General features: G+C 30.6%; 1 protein-coding gene across 1 annotated transcript; it reads right to left on the minus strand.

Annotated features, from left to right (window-relative positions):
• Positions 1-18164: 18164 nt before the first annotated feature.
• On the minus strand, positions 18165-22941 carry LOC103496804 (GDSL esterase/lipase At5g37690). The gene is made up of 6 exons (XM_008458801.2): positions 22657-22941; positions 22371-22498; positions 20427-20553; positions 20055-20167; positions 18713-18962; positions 18165-18558 (listed from the first exon to the last, which is right to left on the minus strand). Exons 1-6 carry the CDS (start codon positions 22928-22930, stop codon positions 18323-18325), a joined length of 1128 nt encoding a protein of 375 aa, XP_008457023.2. The 5' UTR covers positions 22931-22941; the 3' UTR covers positions 18165-18322.
• Positions 22942-23381: the final 440 nt, after the last annotated feature.

Consider the following 23381-nt stretch of genomic DNA (forward strand, 5'->3'; position numbering starts at 1 on the left):
ACTTAGTAAATTAATCTCATTTCACAATCAGAATAACAAAAAGCATATATTTGAATAAAAATTAAGAAACAAATTTATAAATCATTTCTAAAATTATTTTGTCACTAACAGTAATAGTAGCTTCAGACCCTCAGTTTATAGACTTGTCTAATCCCCTCTTGGCTTGTAACATAGAAATAACTCCATTTAATCCTCTTTAATCAAGAAATAAACCAAAATCTTACTTGCAAACCCAAAGAAAACATACGAGATAGCTCAGCCACCTTCAAACTTTAACCTTTCCTTCTTCCTTAAGCTCAAACTTTACCCTCTTTAGCTCTTTTTCACTCGACAACTTCTATGTGTAAATTGAACTCTTTGATAAAACTTTTCCAATAAGTTTGAACTAATTTTTCTAAGAGAAATGGAAGTAAATCTCTTTTAAGTTCACCTAATTAATTTATATTCAGCATGTTTAACCCTTTGACACCTCTCTCCAACCGAAAAGTTAATTTCTTGCATGCTTAACACCTTCAGCTTGCCAAAATTTAACTTAAACATAGGGCACGTGGTTTCTCGATCCAAACACTGCCTAAGAACTTCTTTAAATTTTTTTTTACCTACAACCTCCCACACGATCTTTTAGCTTTCTACAAGATTGTTCAACCTCTGACATGATCGTTTAGCTTTTTATACAATTGTTTATCCTCTCACACGGTCGTAATCATTTAGCTTCTATATAATTGTTTACCCGCAAACATGATTGTTTAGCTTCTATACGATCGCTTAGCTTCAACCTTCAAACAATCATTTATCTCAGGCCCCACCCAAAATGTCACAGAATGCAACCAAATGGAGGGTGTGCCGCCTAGATATTCAACACACACCTCAAGCGAGATAGTGCGTCGACACCTAGTGAGCAAAACAACTCTTCCTTTCGTCTCTTTGCGAAGCCCTTCCACTTAAGCCTTAGAGACCTTCTCATCTTTTGTAGCAGAAAACACTCAAGAACTAACACAGTGGAATAACTTAGTATTCCTTTTCTTTATTAACATAATGCTTACAAAAGTACAAATTCACAATTTACAACTCTCCTTTACGTAAAGGTAAACCAACTCTTATATTATCACATACTTCTTCTTTCCACCAAGGCACACCACACCTTCCTTCCTTCATCCACCTCCTAATGCTGCTCTCTGTGGGGAGGTGTTCAGGATCATATGAGTTTTGATCTCATCCACCTCCTTGAGTTGCCAACAATCCAACTCAAGAAAAATATTTAGGGCTTCCTTTCCCTCGTTCAATTTCTTCACTCCTCATCTTCGGCTTCACATCTGTGATGTGCTGGACGGCCTGAGTTGGAGCCCTCCATGTTAAAGAGAAATGTGCTTACCAACTAGCTCTTTAAACGCATGTTGAGATACCATGGCTAGCGCGCCATGTAAGACTACAAAGTAACTCTATCCTTCCTCTTTAATTAGGCTACGATGCCTGAGACCAATCCTTTCCTTATCTTCCATACCTAACAACCTAGGAAGATAAAAACTTAAAACGTAAGTCAATTAGACCTAGTGGGTGTTGAGTTTGAGAAAATCCTTCTCAGAGAACACAGCAGAATTAACAATATTAAGGTCAAACTGCATTGTATAGATCTCATCGTGCATAACCATCGACATCTCTCAATTATTAGCAGTATAACTCATGCCACTGGTACCATCTCTTAGATCCTCTCGCCATTCATGTTCAACACTGAGATATGGAATTCTCCCCTCGCCTAAGATCTGGGATGCATATTTCACCAGCATCGTGCAAGTTACCTGGGATTTTTTACCCACGTCTTTTAATCGATCTCACTTCCTTACGCCATTCCATTGCTACAACCGAGGGGGTTAACTTCCTAGCTGCTTTTCTTATACCATGTCGCCTAATGACAACATTATAAAGTGAGCCTTTTACCATAAATAACGACTAAGGGAGCAACGACTCACTACTTATCCTTAACACAAATTTTCACAAATTAGTGAAACGTCTTATAAACACAACCATAGAGGAAAGAACACTCAAAACATAATGTTTATAGAACATTACTCTTCAAAAATGAGAATCACAACAGTTTAGAAATTATAAAAAGAAACCAATTAGCCATTCACAACCGTTTGTAGACGGCGCTTATTCACCCTCCGAAGAATATTCATGTTCTTGGAAAACATTCAACTTTTCCCTAAAGGACATTCATAACTCACACTTATTTTTAGAAAACGTTTATGAAATAGATTTTATCATTCACAGAAATAAGACTCCTTAAACGTACTTGATCATTCATAGAAGGATAATAAATCATAGGTAACGCTTGTAAATCACATTTAATACTTTCAACGATGCTTGTAAAACGAAATAGTGTAAACAGTGTAACATTCACAACAAAACATATAGTTCATCTTGTCACTCATAACATTCACATGTTCATAAGGGTCATCCACATTATTACTGGGCCTCCACTCCTTCCTCCTCTACTATTGGGTTCCTCTCATCAAACGGTTCTCTTGACCGGCTGTTCATCATTTGGGTTTCTCCTTAACTTCTTTGTTTAAAAAAAAAATTAATACTTTCAAACCCACTTCCCCTTTTGGGCTTTGGTCCTATTTATAGTGGTCTCTCATACTCAAGGGTCACTTCCACGTTTTACACGTGTCACCTTACTTACTTCACTATGTCATGTAACCAACCCAAACTCGACACTTGAGTAATCAATTAGCGACAATTGAGCATTCCCTCGAGATGCACACTTTATCTCTTTGGAAAGCTAAACTTTTAATCTTCTGACCCTCTTATCTTCTCGGGGAAGCAACCGACATTCATTTTCCCCAGCAAGTGGTCAAGTCATCCTAACAAGATATTTTCTCGCCTCCACTTCCTTAGTCGTAGACTCTTCTTCTCGCCTTACCATGCGGAGCGCCTAACTCTTGGAGTTCAACGCATGCTTCTTTCTTGTCGTCCATTCTTATTGTTTCGCTTGCCTTCTAGGAATAGAACTTAGGCTTGAGCATCTGTTTTCCCATCGCCTTCTCTTTTCTTGCCATTTTTCCTCGCGAAATGTCCTATACTTCCCCGAAAAAAATCCCAGCAAAGATCACCTTCGGTAGAACCTCCTTTTTCGAATCAGGGCCTCATAGTTTAGCTTTCAACTCAATCGCTTAGCTCCTTGAACCGATCGCTTAGCTAATAACCCACTACCTTCGTAACTAATAACTTACTTTTAACTCAATTGCTTAGCTTCTTATACGATCACTTAGCTTCTTAAGTGATTGCTTAACTTTCTAAACGATTGCTTAACTTCCTAAACTGTAACGCCTCAACAATTTGGAATTTAATTTTATTATCTTAAATGTGGTTATTGAAATTTTGGTTGTAATAGAGGAAACTTGATTAAGTATATTTTTGGCGGTGTAATTCATTAAGTTTTGAGGACAATATAATTATTTTATTTGGATAATAAAATTAGTAAAGATATTTGTTGAAGATAAAGAAAATTGGGTTGAGGAGAGAGAAAATTAAATTTATTAGTAAAAGATAATGGTGATATTTTATTTGAAGAAAAGTTGTTGTGATTGGTGGAATTATTGGGTTAAAAAGGGAGAATTTGTGGGCTTTAAATGAAGAGAGAGAAGATTTGATGGTTTTAGAATAAAATAAGGAATAGGAAAAATGGAAAATAATAATAAATGTATTATTATTATTTTTCGTTAAATAGGGTCAACACTATTCATCATCTCCCCCAAATAAACCCTAATCCTAAACTCCTCAAACCCTAGCCGCCGCCGCCATCCTCCTCCAAGTGTTGTCGTCGAGCGTCCGTCGCAGGTCAACCCAAGCCGATAGCCATCCTTCCAGTCGTGCGTTAGGGAGTCGTCCGTGTCAAGCTTGTCGAACCGTCATTCTCCATCGTGCATGTTACGTCAGCCACCGCCAGCCATCGCGCCTTCAATCGTTTCCATTTCCGGCCGCCTGAATGCTATCGATTTTGTCGAGACGTCGTCGAAGCCAGTCGTGCTGTCGTCAAGCGTCAGCCGCAAGCAACCCGAGCCGATTCACCTCAACTCGAACCGCGTGAGTTCAACCCACGCCCGCTCCAACTGCTCCACGTGAGTTCGACACTCGCTCGCTCCACGCTGCAAGTCACGCCCACGTGCACCCACTCCATGCCGCAAGCCGCGCCCGCGCCTGCGCCCTTATTCGTGAGCCGAATTTTCACAGAGCCGCCAGTTGATTTTCGCCTCTCCAGCCGAGCCAGCTGAGCTGCCAAGCTCCCTTTTAGCCCTGTTTTGACCCACATTTTTTCGATAAGCCTCGGTAGGTTGATTTTGGTTTTAATCTATCCAACTAAGCTTATTTTGACCCTAACTAAGTTGGTTGTTGGATTAAATTAACTTAGGTAATTGGAAGTCAAGCTGGGGATTTATCCAACTAAGTCCAAATCGAGTCCAACCTTGATCTTGGGTAAGTCGCTTCAAGTGAGTTTTTAGACCTAATTTCTTTGAGGGTTAAATTATTAAATTGTGGGTTCTTGACCATTTAAGACTTTCGCCGCTTGGGGAGTGTGTTGTTACTGCTAGGACTTGTTGAGTAACCTCCAGGTAAGAGATTCTCCTACTAGACCTTCGATTTATATTAAAGAGACCGCATGTTTGAATTTATGGTTACGTATGAATGGTAGCTAAGTACCTAACTTAAGGTTGTTGAGAGAGAGAGATTGATATTGACATTGTGCCTGCTGATTTACTCTATGGTTAGCGTGAATAGTATGTCGATGCTACCGTCTTTGTTCTAACGACATAGTTGTAGTTGAGAATGACTGATATGATATGTTAGGGTTGCTACGCATGGTTTGATATGTTATAGCCTGAATTGACGTAATTATGACATGTATGATAAGTTATGATGCGATGTTGTATACATGCTATGGGTCAAGTGTATGTTAGCTTCTTATTAGAGTCGTACCCACATGGGTGTTCTTTGGGATCACCACTATTATGAAATAGACATGATGGAGAGACCCGACGGGGTCGCTCCCCATTTATGACTGCATAGTCTGACGGGATTACCAGTCTGACATTGACATTGACATTAACATAGACATGACGTGAGTGATCCGACGGGACCGCTCACAGCCCGATCATCTTAGGTATTCCCTTGGGAATCACCAAAGACCAGCTTGTTCCTAGGGGGGCACAGATTGCACGTGTTCAGAGACGTGCCAGTTCAGGGGTACCACTTTTTAGGACTATAATAGGAAGTTAACAGGCATCTAGTGGGACTAGTAGTGGGTCCCTTACTGAGTATTTTTATACTCACTCTTTCCATTTCCATTTTTCAGACAGAGGCAGAGGTAAGAAGAAGGGCAAGCTGGCGAGTGACCAGAAGTAATCGTGGCAGGCCATAGGGATACGCTTGCTTCTGCTTATGTCAAAATTTGAATTTTAGTATTGCATTTTCAGTTCTTTCTTGGTTAATTTATTTCTTTAAAACTAGATAGGGCCCGAGTTAGAACTTTATTTTATACTTATTTCACATTTTCTTTGTTTATTTTTTTTTTATTTGAAAATTTGAGGTTTTTGTCTTATTCTATTTTTAAAACTTTACAAACTTATATACCCTTTTTAAATAGTAATGACTTCGACTTAGTATAAGGAGTTGGGTCGTTACATAAACGTTTGCCTAACTTCTTAACTTTAATATTCAAAGCTAAACACTTAACTTTGAACCAAATTTGATTTAACTTATCAAGTATGAATGGTTTCTATAAATTTTGGGGTTTTACAACCAACCACGTTTGTCATATTGTTATTTCATCGCTTTGTTTGTTTATCTTTTGGTTCTTTGGTTTGTCTCTTGACGTGTTGATCAGGTGCAAATATTGGTCACCGCTTATTTGATTTATTCAAAGCTGCTAATCTCTTCAATTTCTCTCTTCTTTGATCTTAATTAACATTTAAAACTCTTAATAAACAGACATTGTAATATTTTGTAAACTTATATTCGTATGGTAAGAATTTTCATATACATTTATCAAAATTCAACGCTTGAAATCTCAATTTAGCTTTATTATTCTAAATAAAAGACTTTTACAAGTTGTTGGTGAGTTTTCTAATATTTCTCTCATTTTCTCTAAAGTTGTTGTAACGTACTTGCAGAGTTTTGATTTTCTTCTTTCCTTTTCATTGTGTTGGTGTTATGTTTTATGTTATGATTTTTCTATTCTAATTATACAACGTTTAATGATATAATTTTCCATTTTTAATTGTATTCACACCCTTCGTTTTGCAATAAATAATTTACAATTATTTTACATGCAAATAGTTCATGTCCTTTAATTTTATAATTAATTTCTAATATTTGATATTATTTTTGTAGTTATTTTTCATTGTGCTTTCACAACAATATTTACACATATATTTTACAAAAAAATATATCTAAAATATTATAGTTTAATTCAACTACAACTAAAGTTTCATTAGCCGAATATAATAACTTTTATGAATATCAATATGGATATTTTGATTTTGATTGACATCAACCATTTGAAGCTTTTAACCCATAAACAACAGTAGAATAGAGTGAAAGAGAGGGAAACAAGAAAACGTCAAAAAAGTTGGAGGAAAAGAAAGGATATTAAATAATGATTTCTTTTGCCCACAGAACGTGGGTATTGTAGATAGTGATACACATTTATATTCAAACAAACAGAAAATTACAGAGACAAGAAGCAGTGGACATATAATATAATAGAACAGGAGATACCATTTAAATTAAACAAAAGTCTTTTAAGTTATAGAAATTATTTACGAACCACTTTGTCTTTTGTATAAAAATACTTTCAACAGCACTGCTCTTCGATTTTCAATTTTTAAAACAAATACATTTTGGATAGAAACCATTAATAAATTAAATACTTACTTTCAATACTACTCTTAATTAACTTCTTCTTCTTCTTCTTCTTTGTTTTTCATCATATTAATATTTTTAACTAATCACAATAAATACTATATAAATAGCTAAATTGAAGGGGTAGTTTCTTTTATTGAGATAAGCAAATATCAAACTAGCTATTTTAACCTAAACAAAGAAAATCAAGGGGATGGGGGAAACGGAAAATGAAACAGGTTTAGGGCAAGGGTTTCTTTTGGTCTTTCAAAACTGATGTATTAAAGCAACCATTTTTGTACACATACTAATAAAAAAGTAAAAAAAGAAAGAAAAAAGAAATGAGTGGGTGAGTGTTATTTGTTTAAATAATGTTATTTGGAAAGAAGGAATAATAAAAGAGCGATTGGGTAAGGGCGGTTGTAAAAGATGATGGGGCGGTCCACATGTCCATGCACGCGCACCTACCCCCCACATTCTCCCCTTTTCCTCCCCCCAGGCTCCAACTTTTCTTCTTCTTCTTTTTTTTATGTTTTCAAATATTTTTATTTCTAAATCATTTACAACTTCTTTTTCTTTTCATACATATCTTCACTCTAACATTAGTCTGTAATAATTGTTTTCAAATGATGTGATTTTATATATTACGAATATTACAAACTTTACATTTTTTATATTTTTATTATATCCGTAATTAGAATTTAATTACATTTTTTTAAATAAAATTATATTCAATAAAATATTTAGAAATACAGTACGTCACGTTATACACTAAATTTAATCTTTTATTATAATATTTATTATGTAATGCATAACAAATTATATAATATTAGAAAATAATAATTATATAAACTTTTTAAGGTTAAATTATAAAGTTGGTCCATATGATTTTAAAAAAGATAGAATTTAATCCTTCTTTTATAATTAGAATTTAGTCTCCTTTGTTTGATAAAATCATATAAAATAGCAATATTATTTGGACTATTTAAAAAGGTTAATCAAAACATAAAGACTATATATGAGATTTTATCAAATTATAGAGATTAAACTCTAACTTTCTTCGAACCATATGGACTAGATTTCTAATTAACTAATTTTTTTCAAACATAAATTTCACTTGGACTACTCTCAAATATAGAAAAATAAACAAAAATATTTACAAAATATCACGATCTATCTACGATGAATCGTGCTCAAACAAGATAGACTACTATTTGCGTCTATTTGTATCATCATAAACACAAATAAAATCGATTTTGGTCTATCGTGGATAGTTTATGATGTTTTCTATATTTGTAAATATTTTTATAAATTCGGTCATTTAAAATTTTTTTTTCTAAATTATACTTATAAATAAATTAATATTGGGGAATCGTGAAAAATAGTAAATTCGACAAAATATCTACAATAACATATAGCAAAATTTTGCCACTCAACCGAAAATAGTAAACATTAATAGACACTACTATGCTTCTATCGGTGGATCGGTGACATTAATAAACAGTGATAGAAGTCTATCGATTTCTATTATTGATAGAATCCAAAATTTTGCTATTGTCTTGTAAATATTTTAATTTATTCTACTATTTTTTAAAAATGCTCCATTAATATTAGTTTATTATCAACTAAATCTTAATAGATAAGTAAGATTAGTTTAATTATGATTCGTAAATATATTATATCCACCACAAATAAACAATTTTTAAAAAAATCAAAATTCAATTTTTGAATTTGCTAATAAACATATATATATATATATATATATATAAACATGAAATACGACTTTTTTTTTATTGAATATCTTTTCAAATTCCTCTTTTTAGATTTTCTACCAAACACGTGTTTTACTTTTAAAATGTTCATTTATTCTCTAAATTATGAATGGGGTTTGATTTTGATTTCCAAACTTTTAGAATATATCTATTCTAGTCCAAAATTACTTAATTTAGTCATTGACTTTTAATTTAATTTTGAACAAAATAAGTATAGTTTTGGATAAGACTTGGTTAATTAATATGAGAATGCCTTGAAGCAAAATAAGTTGAGATTAACATTTCATTTCGATAGTGTAACATACGAACAATTATTGAGAAAAAAATGAGTATGAAAAAGAAACATTATAAAAGTAAACAACTACAGAAAGTTGAATATTTTAAGAAAGAAAACCAATGAAGTTGAAGAGTTTTAAAAATTTTATTTGAAAATATTGGATGAGAGTCCACTTTCTAACCTAAAAGTGACGTAAGCAATACACAAAAGTGACGTACTATTATGAAAGGGGAACTTTGTGGGATGATGTGTATTTGTATTTGTATTTGTTGGTGAGAATAAAATAAGATATAATTTCTTTTAAAGAGAGAAAAAAAAAAAAAAATAGTTCACACAATCTTTGACCCAATTCCACACTAAGTCCATATACCATATCTATATTCTATTGCTATGGAAAAGAGTCATCAATCTATCTTTTTTTAGTCCAATGTTTGAATGTTTTAAAAGAAAAAAGAAATTGTTGATTAAAAAAGCCTTGAAACTTTCCACTACCCATAGATACCTTTCATCCACACATATCTCTTGTGGTTACATTTGAGGGGCTTTCTTCTAACATTCATATTCTCCACCACTTCAAATCCCCTCAACTGCTCCTTTTTTCTTTATTTATTATTATTCTTTTACTTCCTATTCTCCTCACATATACTATTACAAGAAGCAGATCATTTCCTGATGCTTGAAGTCACCGGGAAATGTACCAAAAAGCATCCAAAAAGGCATTTCCAATGTATTTTGCTTCATTCGAAATATGGTTGAGAAAACCACGTCAAGAAAGGAATTCCTGATGCTCAAGAATGCATCCCATGTCAGACATCCAAGTTGAACCATTGAGAGATCATACCTTCCAGTGACATATAAACATTGTCTGAAGTTGGAAAACCACTCCCAATGGACCTTAGACGCTCATCGAGAGTTTAAGGTCATCTCCCGATAGGGTAAGTCGTCGAGAGTGTCGCGACGACGAAACAGCCGACTTCCTCAATCATTTAATCTTTAAAAGGTTCGGAGTCACCATCAATCATATTAAGGTGTGATTGGTCACAAAAAAAAACATTGATCTACGTAAATTCAGATTTAAGGTTAGAAAGTTAGTTGTGTGTAGGGAATATGTTATGTAGGGAAGGGGTTAGTACCCTACAACACCCATAAAAATGATTTCCAAAATTTATCTTTTAATTTAAATTAAAGAGGTTATGTGTTTTTAAAATGTCCCATGGATATCAATCAGATCTAAAAAAAAAACTAAACATGAATGAGTGATTATATGGGTGGTATGAGAGCCATTATAAAAATGGAATTTAATTTTTATTTAAAAATATTTTTTATTTATCTCAAGAATATTAAAATCTCAAATTTTGATATTTTGATCTCCATCATAGACATTTAGTGAAAAATTTAATGTATCTAAAGAATTAACGAATTCCAAATAGCTCATTAAATAACCCACAAAATAAAGAGAAAATGTTTAAAATATCTGTTAACCAACATCAAGGGTGAATGAAGCATGGAATTTACAAAGATAGTCTAAGTTCCATAAGGGGTAGTTTAGCTTTCTACCTTCAAACCTTCTTACGCTATCGTTTACTTCCACCTTCAAATGATCGGGGTTGTAAGTTCATATGTATCATTCAGTAAAGGTTAAGAACACAAGAATAATATCAAGGTCAAAGAAATGAACTCCACAATCTGAACAAAACATATACATTTGTAGTCTTCTAAGTTAAATATGACAAAAAACTCATTGTTTTGGCCCTGAAAAATAATGATAGAAAACCAATTACTAATTCAAATCAAGTATCAATAATGCAAGAAAACATGAGCCAAAGAAGCTTACAAAAAGGAGACAGACATATAAAAATGGGCTTCAGTAAGACCAAACGAATAGTTACAAAAAAAAAGTTTTAAAACAATGGAACGTGGACGTAGCTACATTTCGGTACCGCCACACATAATTTTTTATGTTCTTGTATTGTTACTACATATAAAAGAAAGAAGATACAAAATTTAGAACCATAGAGCTGGTAACAACCCAACTCTTTATACTAAACTGAGGTCATTACCTTAAAGATAAATAATAATTTCTTGAAAAGAGAAAAACTAAATTTTCATTAAAAATATCCTAAAAACATGTTACAATTGGTTTTACAAATTTTAAAATTAATAAAAATAAATAAATATAAATGTTTAAGATCAAAACATTAAAAACAAACAATGAAAAGTGGAAGCAAAATTGAGTCTCCATATGACATGTCACATGTCTTTCCTATCGCTCATCAATTTTCCTCTATCTTTGCCTTTGCCTAAAATATTAAACACAGAAAAAGGGTGAGTATAAACATATAATCAATAAGTGACCTAGTATTAGTCTCGCCAAGTATCTGGTAACTTCCCATTAGGGTCCTATAAGGAAGTACCCCAAAATTTGCGTGCTCTCTAACACACACAATTTAGTGATCTCGTAGGAACACATCTAATCTTCAGTGAATTCGAAGGATCACGTAAGAGAAATTGGTATTCAATAAACCCAAAGGAATACCTAAGAAAATCGGGCTGTAAGTGACCCCGTCAAATCACTCATAAAACATATCATGACAAACTAGTGGTCTCGTCGAACCACACAGGTGGTGAACTCGAGGGACACTCATATGAGTACGATCCTAATAGACAAAGTTAACAAAACACCCATCCATAGCACATAGCTTGGGACACTCCTCTATTATTGAGTTCATACCATTATTGCATGGACATCTTGTTTGTCTGAAATCATTAACATGAAGCTTTGTCCACTCTAAAAATTGGGACACTCCTCTATATTTAACCGAAAATTTATATTTAAGTTTGATCAACTCCTTATTCATCATTAATAATAAATATTTTCCAACAAGTTTTGTGAATTCAACATAAGTAATTCTCTATATTATTTAGTCAAATCGTCATGGATGCTTATAGGAGTGAAAAAAACTTATTAAAATCCAAACAAGTTTAACATCTATGGTACTTAAAGGACACTATCTAAAGCTTAAAGTCCTAAAAGTTGTTATATTTTAGTCAATCATTTTCTTAAACCAAACTTAAGTTAAGTCAAAACAACTTCAATCAATCTAAGAATAACAAAAACAAAATCAAGCAAAATCAAATGAGAAACTTCATACGTTAAGCAACTTTAATAAGAATTTATCACAATCAAAATTAAAATTTCCAATCAATGAAGGCTGCATCCAAAGAGTAGTGAAAGGGAGATTAGACTAAGACGCAAATAGGAAATTTATGAGTTTCTCTCTTTTCCTCTCTTCAGATTTGGAAGGGGGTTTTAAAAGAGAACTCTTAATACTACCAATAATCGTCGGGAGTTCTCTTTAACTTGTGATAGGATAAAATGTCTCTCACAAATTAACCCTATCTCTCGACGCGTACATATAAGGTGTTGGCAGTTTCCTTCTCAAATTACAAATTCCGTTCTTAGTTGTTGATGCCTTTATACGACGTCGAGAGTTACTCTCCATTTTCGACGCCAAGAATATGACACACACCAAAACGGCGTCAGAAGAAATTTATAATTTCTTTTAAATATATTTAACTTTTCTCAATGCCATGCATACCGGCGTCAGGAGTTCTCCTTAAAACCCATTTTTCAGATTCGTTTTATAGATCTAAAAGGCAGTTGAAAAATGAAAGAGAGAGAAAGAGATTTCAAACTTCTAAATGAGGAAGAAAATTTTCGTCGCCGCCGACCGTCCGATCTTCAATCGCAGACACCCGTCGCCCCTCGCCGACTATAAGCCAATTATCTCTTCCTTTTTTTTTTCTTTATTTCGGTTTAGGATTAGAAATATTATTAAATTTGTGATTGTTTTTGTGTTTTTTTGTTGTACGTCAAGGGCCTCTCGGTGTGTTATTCTAATTGTCGCCGCTGTCAATCCTTTTTTTTTCACTTGTCACTAATGCCAAACCATCGATATATAATTCTTTTGTATCAATAATGTGTAAACTATGTTCATTTTGTTGTGGATTTGTTGTTGATTGTTAAATTTTGTTTTATGGTTGATTTTGTTGTTATTGATTTATTGTTATTGTTCTTTATATTATCGACCCTCTCTTCTGGTCTCACCGCCACCCCTATCTCTTCCTGTTAGTTATTTATTTAAGTTAGATTTTTGCTTTAAAATCCTAAATCGTATTCTAATTTTGCCTTAGTTTTGCTAATTTCCATTCGTCTGCTTAGATCTCGTTTCAGTTTTGCAAAAAGAAAACAGGGGATTTTCTGACGCACAAATATAGTGTCAGGAGATCCCTTGACATCTCCCGATGCTTTATTTTGTGTGTTGGGAGATGAGATCTCCCAGCACTATATTTTGTGTGTAAGAAGATCCTCTACCGACTTATTTTTTCGATTTCAATCCCAACGCGGATTTATACGTCGGAAAATGATTTTCCGACACTTTTTTTATATCTCCCAACACCTTTATACGTTGAGAGACCTTCATTTTCTTGTAGTGTATACATACATACATGTTATATATTGTATTTTACATTTGTTATTGAATCCTAGATGAGGTTTCAGCCTTCAATTTCTGTGATAAAAAAATAATGGGGTAAAATTATGATTATAACCATTGATTACGTTGGATTGGTAACTTTTTAATTTTATTTTTCATATTAAAAGGTTGTTTAGAGTGCTAAGTTACTTATTATAGTCATTATAGCTTTTTGGTTATAGCAGTATGGGTACACTGCAAGTTATTGTAGTCTTAGTTATGATAGTCTATGTTTAATACCATTTTAGTTTGGATTTGAAATAGAAAATATTGTAACAAAAAAGGAGAGATTTCAAATAGTTGTAAATACCATTATTATATTTGAAGCTCCAAATATGGCATGGGCTAAGCATCAACTTCAAGTTGGGATCGTAATGGTTTTTTAACGTGTGCACTAAAGTTTTTGGGTTAGCAAAGTTTTACCATGTGCTCAACAAGATCTATTACAATGAATGTTTCATTCAATGTTAATATCGTAGAAATAATCCTTGTTGGATGATGTTGATTAATATGACGTTGATTATTCAATTTTTAAATAGATCTTGTGTAAATTAAAATTTCAAACTCTCAACAACTCCAAAGTAGAAGTCTCAGAAACTTTTAATCAAGAGCGACAACCTATTGGTTGATATATTCAACTAACAAACCCTAAAGATAAATATTTTTCTTTTCTTTTTTTTTTTTTTTTTTGGATAAATGCAAAACACTTAAAAATCTTATCTTTCTTCTGCAACCACTCAAACTGAACACACATATGTACTTCTTCTACATTCTTCTTGTAACGTTTTTTTATTTTCGTACCAAAGCATTTTGGAAGATGTATCTTTGATTAATTAGGTCTTGTCTAAAATCAACATAAAAGGTGAAGACAATAAGTTTTGGAGAATATATCCCATATATTCTAATTGGTCAATTTGCTGAACAAGTGGACGAATAGCATCCCGACACATATTAACATCCATTTTACACTATTTGGTAATGGGGCTCCTGTCTCCTTTTGAAGTTTTATTGTATTCTTATCAATTGGCCACTGCCAACTCTCCATTTCTATCCTAATGATGCTTCCTCTCAAACACATTTGGGAATTAAATAATGTGTACTTTTTAAGGGCTTTCCTTCTTCTAATTATGTATTTGATTGAATAAAAGAAATGTGGAAGAAAAAAACCATTCCTTCTTTGGGGGATGGAATGATTGGTTTTTCTAGGAAGTTGGGAAAATAAAAATTATAAAAAGAAACAAAAATGAAGACAAAAGTAGCCAACATGGTTAGGTAATGCTAACATAAAAAAATTTTAATCATCCTCTCTTTTATTATTATTATCTTTTTCCCTACTCTTTATTTTTAGAAAGTTTATAGGTTTGCACTTTATATTGTTTGATATTGTCTTTAAAATCATAATAATTTTCCAAAGGAGTGATTTAAGGAAGTATCCAATCTTAACGCTTTTTTATGCAACATATAACCCTATTTGTTCTTATAAATTTGTATTTCAAATCAGCATATCTTAACACATTTCATATGGAAACTCAACAGTAATTAGTGGTAATTTTCTTTTTTAGAATTCTACCCTTTTAAGTATGGTTAATTAAATTAATTAGTATTTTTATATATAGCATAATGAACTAAAATATTTATAAAATATAAAAAATCTTTAGATTTTATCGATTATAAATATTGATGGATTTCTATTAATATTTATCGGTGCATCGATAAATTTTGACAAAGATCTACCTACTTGAAAATTTTTATATTTTATAGATATTTTCAACAATATCATTTACAAGAATTTTCTAAAAACTAAGGGTATGTTTTTAGTGTTTCAAAGTCATATTATACCTAATAATAATAATAATAATAATTTAATTTTATGGTCGGTGATTAATATTTTAAATTTAGCGGAGGAATGTTCGAGAAATTTAAACAATCCTTTTTCTAGAAAAATGCTAAAAAACAAAAGATAAAATTGAGGACCAATCAAAAGGTTCAAAAGTATATTTAATCCCCAAGTGCTTTAAAAGGTAATATAATATAACATATCTAAATCTTGTTTCCTTTAAATCACCATGGCCTAACATTCATAAACTCCACTTTAAGTTTGATTGAGACAGAGAGAAGGCGGGGAGGGAGCAAAATGAGTATATAATGCAAAACTTAATTGCCATTTTTATATGTAGTCGCCACTAACTAATAATCAGAATTTAGTTTCTCCATTATTTTTTTCATTTTTATTTTTACTAAAATTAAATTAAGAGATCTTTTCAAAAATATAGCAAAACCGCAAAATATTTACCCTGTATACAACAATTTCCAAAATACAAAAAACCTATAGATCTACTATAGAAATTACTAAAAATACATCGTCAACCACGTCTTCAACAACACACTTAATCTATTTGGTACACGATTGTTTAGATTTGACTATTCTTTAATACAAGATCGACCAATTCTAAACGATTTTTTTTCAAAATTTGATATACGATCGTTTAGATTTGGCTAAACAAATTTTTTCAAGATTCTTTTGTTACACGATCGTTTAGATTTTTTTTAAAAGATTATTCGGTATACGATCTTTTAGATTTGTCCATATGATCGTTTATTTTTGCTATCTTTGTACAAGATCGTTTAAATTTGGTTAACTAAATCTAAATGACGTAAAAAAAGAGAAAAAGAAGAAACACTCTATTTTTTTGTACATGATCGTTTAAATTTGGTTAATTAAATCTAAACGACGTAAAAAAAAAGGAAAAGAAGAAAGACGATAGAAAAAAATTGCAGCGAAGAGGAAAAGAAAAAACGAAAGGGCAAACCTGGAATATTTAAAAAATGGCTAATTTCATAGGCCTTGTTACACGAGTCTTGTTACACAAGTCGTATATATTTTAGTGGTTTGTTATATTTATGAAAATTTCTCTTAAATCAACATTTAATCTTTTGTTACGACAATCATCGGATTAAATTTAAAGATGTCCTTGAAATATTAATTAAAATTTGAAAATGATCTAACATGAAAACAACACTATTGTGATAACATAGGGATAAAGATGTCCATGGGATGGGGTAGGGTCAAGATGATTTTTTTATCTCGGGAATTTTTCTATAATTTTGTGAGGATTAAGACTGTTTAGAAACATTCATCAAACGTGGAGATTAAAGTTTTTTGGTTTGGAACTACGTATACTAAGTAGATATGAACTTTAAATGTGATGGACCAAAAATGCATTTAGTCAATAAAAAAACGTATAATTCTTATTAAAATATATGAAAAGTGTTTTGATTTCTCACCCCTACTTTTATTCGATAACTCTAAAAAACAATGGTAGCAATAGAATATTTTATTTATTTTTAGTACAATAAGGATGAAAAGATTTGATGTATAAACTTTTAAATGTTGAACACATTCATATATTAGGAGCAGAGGTGAATATGTAGTCTTGATCCAATTAAAATGAAATTAGCATATTGAATTAATAATATTATTTGCATTACCCAAACAAAAGCTTAATTTGAAGTTCATCGGTATGAATCCAACATTTTGCAAAAGTAAAAGATAAGTAGTTAGATTTGGGGTAGCATTGGGCTTTGGGCTTTGGGCTTTGGGCTTTTTGAATAACAAAAAATGGACTACGGGCTTTAACTAGAAACACCTAAAATGGGCCTTAATTACTTACATTTTTCACAAATCTCTTTAATTGGCTCATATATATTAGGCTCAAATTACATATTTACCCATTCTTATTACCATTTGGAAATATAATTAATATACAAATAAATAAATCGAGTTTGATAACCCGAATTTACGTATCTACATTAAATGATATTCAATAGAAATATAATTGTACATTAATTATTAAAATGATTATGGAAGTAATCAATTACATAATAAATATATTTATTACCATATTTTAGATTTGCTATATTATCCTTTAGATTTGGATATGGTATATGTCAAATCTAAACGATTTATTTTTTTTTAATTCTATCATTTAATTTGATTACACGATCGTTTAGATTTTGTTCAAAATTTGGTACATAATCGGTACACAATTGTTTAAATTTGGTTAAATGATTTTTTTTAAAAAAAAAATTGTACACGGTCATTTAGATTTGACTACACGATCGTTTATTTTCTTTACACGATCGTTTATATATGACTACACGATCGTTTATTTCTTTTACACAATCGTTTAGATTTGACTATTCCAATCAAAACGATTTTTTCTCAAAATTCTTTATACACGATCATTTATATTTGGTTATTTTTGTACACGGTTTTTTAGATTTGGTTATTTTTGGTACACGATCGTTTAGATTTGGTTCGTTTAGAATTGGGTAAAAATGTAAACAACTTAAAAAAAGAAAAGAAAAAAAAAAGATGATAGAAAGAAATCAAAGTTGAAAATAAACAAAAAAGAAAGACACAATATAAAGAAATCGCACCAAAGAGAAGATGGAAGACGAAAGGGCAAACGTGAAATATTTAAAAACGACTAATTTCATGGGATTTGTTACCTGGGTTGTAAATATTTTAATAGTTTGTTATATATTTAAGAAAATTGATGTATATTTTGGTAAGCAGATTTGTCATTTTAATTATTAAAAGAATTAGCGTAAAATATTATAGGATATAACTATGGTTTCCTTAAGTTTTGAAGGAAAGAGAGTGAACATTGAAAAGGAGGTCCTAACTGCCGAATAGATGATATTCAAGATTTATATCAACATTGTGTTCCATTCATTACATGCATATTGAGGAATATATATATATATATATATATATATATATATATGAATATATGAAAGCTAGGGGGTTGAAGATTATTTTATAAATTAAAATATTAAGGGGAAGGGAAAGGAGAGGGTGTAGGAGAAGGAGAAGAAGAAGAAGAAGAAGAAGAAGAGAATAAAGTTGAAAAGAGTTGATGAGCCAAAACAGAATTGGCAGCATCAGAAGGATGAAAGGCATCCCAAAACACATACTCACTTCTATTTTTGCATATTTTTGAGTTTGGCAAACAAAGTCCTCCGATGCTTGTGTCCACATTGCAACAAGATGTATTTGATACTTTCAAACCTGTCATCATTTTCCATACAATATAATTTCCTACAAATTTCATTTCATTTCATTTCATTTTCACACACTCTCTACAATATAACCTATCCTATTGTAAGGAAGTAATTAAGGGAAGCATAATGAAAGGAAAAGAAATGATTAATTAGCGTAGTACCGTAAGCGGAAGGGTTGGTGATGAGGTCAAGAACAAGAGGATAGGTATCTGCAAAGAGAAGATGTGAATTTGGAAGGCTTTTGTTGAGAGTTGTTGTGAGTGTTTTGACTTTGGAGTTGAAATCTTGAACCCATTGGTTAACTCTCTTTAGGCATTGCCCTTTTCTTGATTTCACTCTTTGTGAAGGAATGCATCCCAGTGGCCCTAGCCCATGTACCACCATTTTTCTTGCACCCAATTCGTAAAGCCTCTAACAACCATATCTCATTATTTCAAAATAACGCAGTTCCATATATTAATTTATTTCTTGTTCTAGTTTGATTTTAATTTTTGATCGATTTTGTGTAGTATGTCTTAACTTAGAAATCGATGGTTGTGTCATAGAATATTACTGTCTCGTATGCAAATTTTTAGCATGACTTTGGTGTGAATTTTCAATACAGATTACTCCTCAAGGTTACATGACACTCACTCTCAAATTGTGCACTAGCTCTTTAAAAGATGGTTGGAATCAATATACTATCTAATTTGTTCATAACAATAGAAATTAACAAAGGAGAGGAAATCAGTTCAAATGGAAAAGATAACCTACGGTAATTTTTTAAGAGGGAGAAAAAAAAAATTAAATCTAGATTTAGAAACCGATTGAGAAATTCATTTTTCTTTTTTGAAAAAAAAGTTTAAGACTTCAAATTCAGAATCAAGCTAAAATAGTAACAAAATTTAATGAAATTTGAAGAGAGAAAAAGGGAGAAAAAAGAAAAAAAAAACTAGAGGACTCTAGTTTGTGTGTATATAACTCTCTCTCCTCAAATTGTAATTTACTTTTGACATGAAAGAGCTTGTGATGGGCCAAAGGCCCAAAAACTATTACTTCATTTGGTTGGTATTGAGTTTGTATTTATTTATTTATTATTATTATTTTTTTTTTAAAAAAAATAGAAGTTAAAATAATAAATAATTACTATTTATAAGGATTAGAATATATAGTAGCTAAATTTTGTATTGAAAGAATGAAGAGCATCACCACTACTGTATGTTGTGGCTTTGAAACTTTTTTTGTGACTTTAGGTCCAAGCAAAACCAATAAAGGTTAGTTGTTCTAAAACATATATTCCTTAATTCACAAGAGCAAAAAGCTATCTATTCCACCAAATTCTATACAATTATGTTTTGAAGATTCTCAAACAAACTTTTATATTTTATAGAAATAAATTTATTTATTATTATTATTATTTTTTTGATAGTCTCAAGATTTTCTATAGATTTTATTTTGAGTAAAATAATAATAATGCAAGAGGTGTAAATTATTTGTGAATGTTTTGAAGTCCTTCTCACTCACCGTAAGTTGTTGTTGGAATGTAGAGAGCAAGAGGTCTAAGAATTCCTCATGGGTATATTGCTGCCCATCCGCCAGAAATGGTTGTAAGAAATTGTTCACATAATCGTTGCTACCTACCATTACCAAACAATACAAATACAAATACAAATACCAAAACATATTATATTACTTTTCAGACTCACAAAGCATCACCCAATAAAATTCATGGTATGTTTAATTATGTCAATATGTTATGTTAAACATGGGAAGAAAATAGGTTTTTTTTTATTTTTTTTATTTTTTTTATTTAAAAAAAAAAAGAAGAAGAAGAAGAAGAAGAAATAGATAGATAGTAAACTAGTACTATTAAAAGAAAAAGAATATTAGAGTTACCAATTCCAATGAAATATATGGCTTCATTGCAATGTTTAAGAGCAGCCTCTTCCCCGATTTTCCTTGCTATTCCCTTCTTTGTTTGGTTGAAACTCTCTATCTGATCGTCAAACGTCAATCTTTGAATCTGCAAAATGCTTTCTTATTTCTATTACTCAATTTACATAAACCTCTTTTTTAACTCTTAACTTTCATTTTGTTTCTAATCTTTATGTTTTACAACTTTACACTTCAATTTTATTTTTATTTTAGGATATGTTTGATACATCATCTAAAAACAAACAACGGATAAAATGAAAATAGACTTGTATTTTATTTTTTAAGATATCTATCTGATGCCAGATTCAAAAATTGGATTTTAATTCTACAAAATGTTTAAATTTCGTATTTTGTATTAAATTATAAAATTTGTCTTACTTATTCACCGAGATTTAATATATAATAAGTTATTAATAATTTATGTTTTAATTTTTTTTGTTAAATTACAATTTTACGTTTTTTAGGAAGTTAGAGTTTAACATATAATTTCATAAAATCTTCTATAAAGTGTTTATGGTTTGACAATCTTTATAACTAGTCCCTGAGAGTGAGACTATTTTCTATGATTTTATCAAATTAAAAAAACTAAATTCTAGTTATAAACCATAGAGATTAAATTCTAGTTATAAACCATAGGATCAAATTTGTAACTTAACCTAAAATTTTATATAAGTATTATTTTATATTACGATATAATTTATGATACATTATTACATACTACATATTATATTTTAAAAAATAAATTTAGTTTATAACATGACATATTATGTTTCTAAATGTGTTTATATGTATTTAATATAATTTTGTATTTTAAAATATAAAATTCAAACTTTTGAATAAAATGAAAATATAAAAGAATTTGCACTATTTGGATCACAGAATCTGAAAACAGTTTCAAGAAATAAAATTTGATGAATTTAAAAACATAAAACAAAATTTAGATTTTCTATCAAACAAAGCCTTATTTTAAACTTTTAGGGGGTGTTTTATGAAATGAATTTTAAAATCAATTTTAATGGTAATGAGAAATTAGTGAATAGTAAATCAATTGTAGTATTCTTTTTAAATTAATTATTTTAAACTTTTAGGGAGTGTTTTATGAAATGAATTTTATAATCAATTTTAATGGTAATGAGAAATTAGTGAATAGTAAATCAATTGTAGCATTCTTTTTAAATTAATTAAATAAAAGTATGAGTATTTATTGAAAATTGGAGATTAATTAAAAATAAATAAAACTCGAAATTTAAGGTGAAAGGATGTAAAATTTCGAAATCTTAGTAAAAATGAAACTCGAAACTGAGAAGAAAAATGCAACATGTCCAAATCTAGAAACCAAATAAAATTTAGAAACCAAATAGAAATTAATTAACACAAAATTAAAATTAAGAGATTAAAATATTATATATATTTTTTTCTTATATTTTTGTAGCTAAAATAATCGATTTTGGTCCTACTTATTTTAAAAGTTTGTTCAAGTTTTGTCCCTGCAACTTTTGAATCATACTGCTCTTAATAAAATCTTGAATTTAAACTACTTTATTGCTAATTTGTTCAAATTTATTATTATATTATTAAGCATTTCCACCCTATAATATCACATATTATAAATCTTTCTATGAAAATTAAATATTAAATTGAAGATTTATGGAAGATTTTTTTTAAAATGATAGAATTGTTAAAAATATTTATAATATATAGTAAAATTTTATAGACTATCACTAAATGATCAAAATAGTATCAGTGTATCATTGTTGATCAACATCTATCAACGTCTAAGTGATATTTTGTTTTTGTTGAGAGTACCAAAATGATATTATAAACTTTTCTTAAAAAGAAAAAAAAAAGAGTAGAAATTGGAATAATTTTATAATTAGAAATGTTTTAAAATAATTTTAATCTTACAAAATAGAGTCCGGTGTCGTTGAGAATTCCTGCTCCGCCAGAAGCATAATTGACGCCATGAATGAGTTTATCGTCATCTTTAGAAAGTGATAGATATGGAGGTGGTGCCTCAATTCCAAGTTTTTCGGCTGCAAATTATATATATTTTTCCAACAAAAATAAGTAACAGAAACAACGAATGGATCTCCAAATTCAACCTAACTAAACTAATAGACGAGATGTAAAAAGAGAGACATATATGTATGTATGTATTGTATGTGAGGGTTATAAGAAAAGGAGTAGATACATATAATATCTCCAATGGTTCTTCCATTAGTGAATCTTCCAGTTGGTTGACCACCATTATAATCAACCCCATACCATGGATAATCAGACCTTGCTAGTGAATTCAAATAATTGTTGTTTCCAACCTCAGTTAATGAATCTCCAAATACATAAGTCACCAATTCAGATGATTTTTTTGCTTCACATACTTTAAATCCAACAAACAACAACATCACACCACCAATCAACATGGAAGCTGCAAAGCCATGGCCGACTATTCTTATTGTTCTCATCATCTCCCCACTCTTTTAATTTGGTCCTGAGAATTAATATATATATATATATGTAATTTGCATATAAATCAAACATTTTATAATCCCGATTTTCTGCATCTACGGTTCTTTTAGTCTTTGCCCAATTCTTCAAGAAATTGTTTGTTAGGTGCTTCATTTCATACCCATTTTAATAGACACAAGAAAATATTGGGCTGAAAGAGTGGCTTACCTTCTTCTTTTTCTCTCTCTCTTTTCTTTTAATATTTAATCTATAAAGATTAAATTTCTTTTCCTCTGAAGTTGGTCAACCGACAAATCAAATGTTAGTTTTGTTAGGTTTTCCTTTTTCTTCATCCTTCTTTTTATAGTAATTATTTGTTGTACTATACTAATATGCTTCCTTACAACTTACAATATATATTATTTGAGAATGTATTTGAGAGGTCTACAATATTTTGCTAGAATGTTTTGA

The sequence above is a fragment of the Cucumis melo genome, chromosome 6, assembly GCF_025177605.1.
Source record: "Cucumis melo cultivar AY chromosome 6, USDA_Cmelo_AY_1.0, whole genome shotgun sequence".
In the NCBI taxonomy this organism is placed as follows: Eukaryota; Viridiplantae; Streptophyta; class Magnoliopsida; order Cucurbitales; family Cucurbitaceae; genus Cucumis; species Cucumis melo.

Excerpts from the sequence above, each read along its gene's own strand:
- LOC103496804 (XM_008458801.2), bottom strand. The coding sequence starts at position 22,930 with ATGATGAGAACAATAAGAATAGTCGGCCATGGCTTTGCAGCTTCCATG. Across the intron at positions 20,554-22,370 it reads ACGACACCGGACTCTATTTT|ATTCAAAGATTGACGTTTGA; the intron begins GTAAGATTAAAA and ends AGCATTTTGCAG. Across the intron at positions 18,559-18,712 it reads CACCAACCCTTCCGCTTACG|GTTTGAAAGTATCAAATACA; the intron begins GTACTACGCTAA and ends AAATGATGACAG.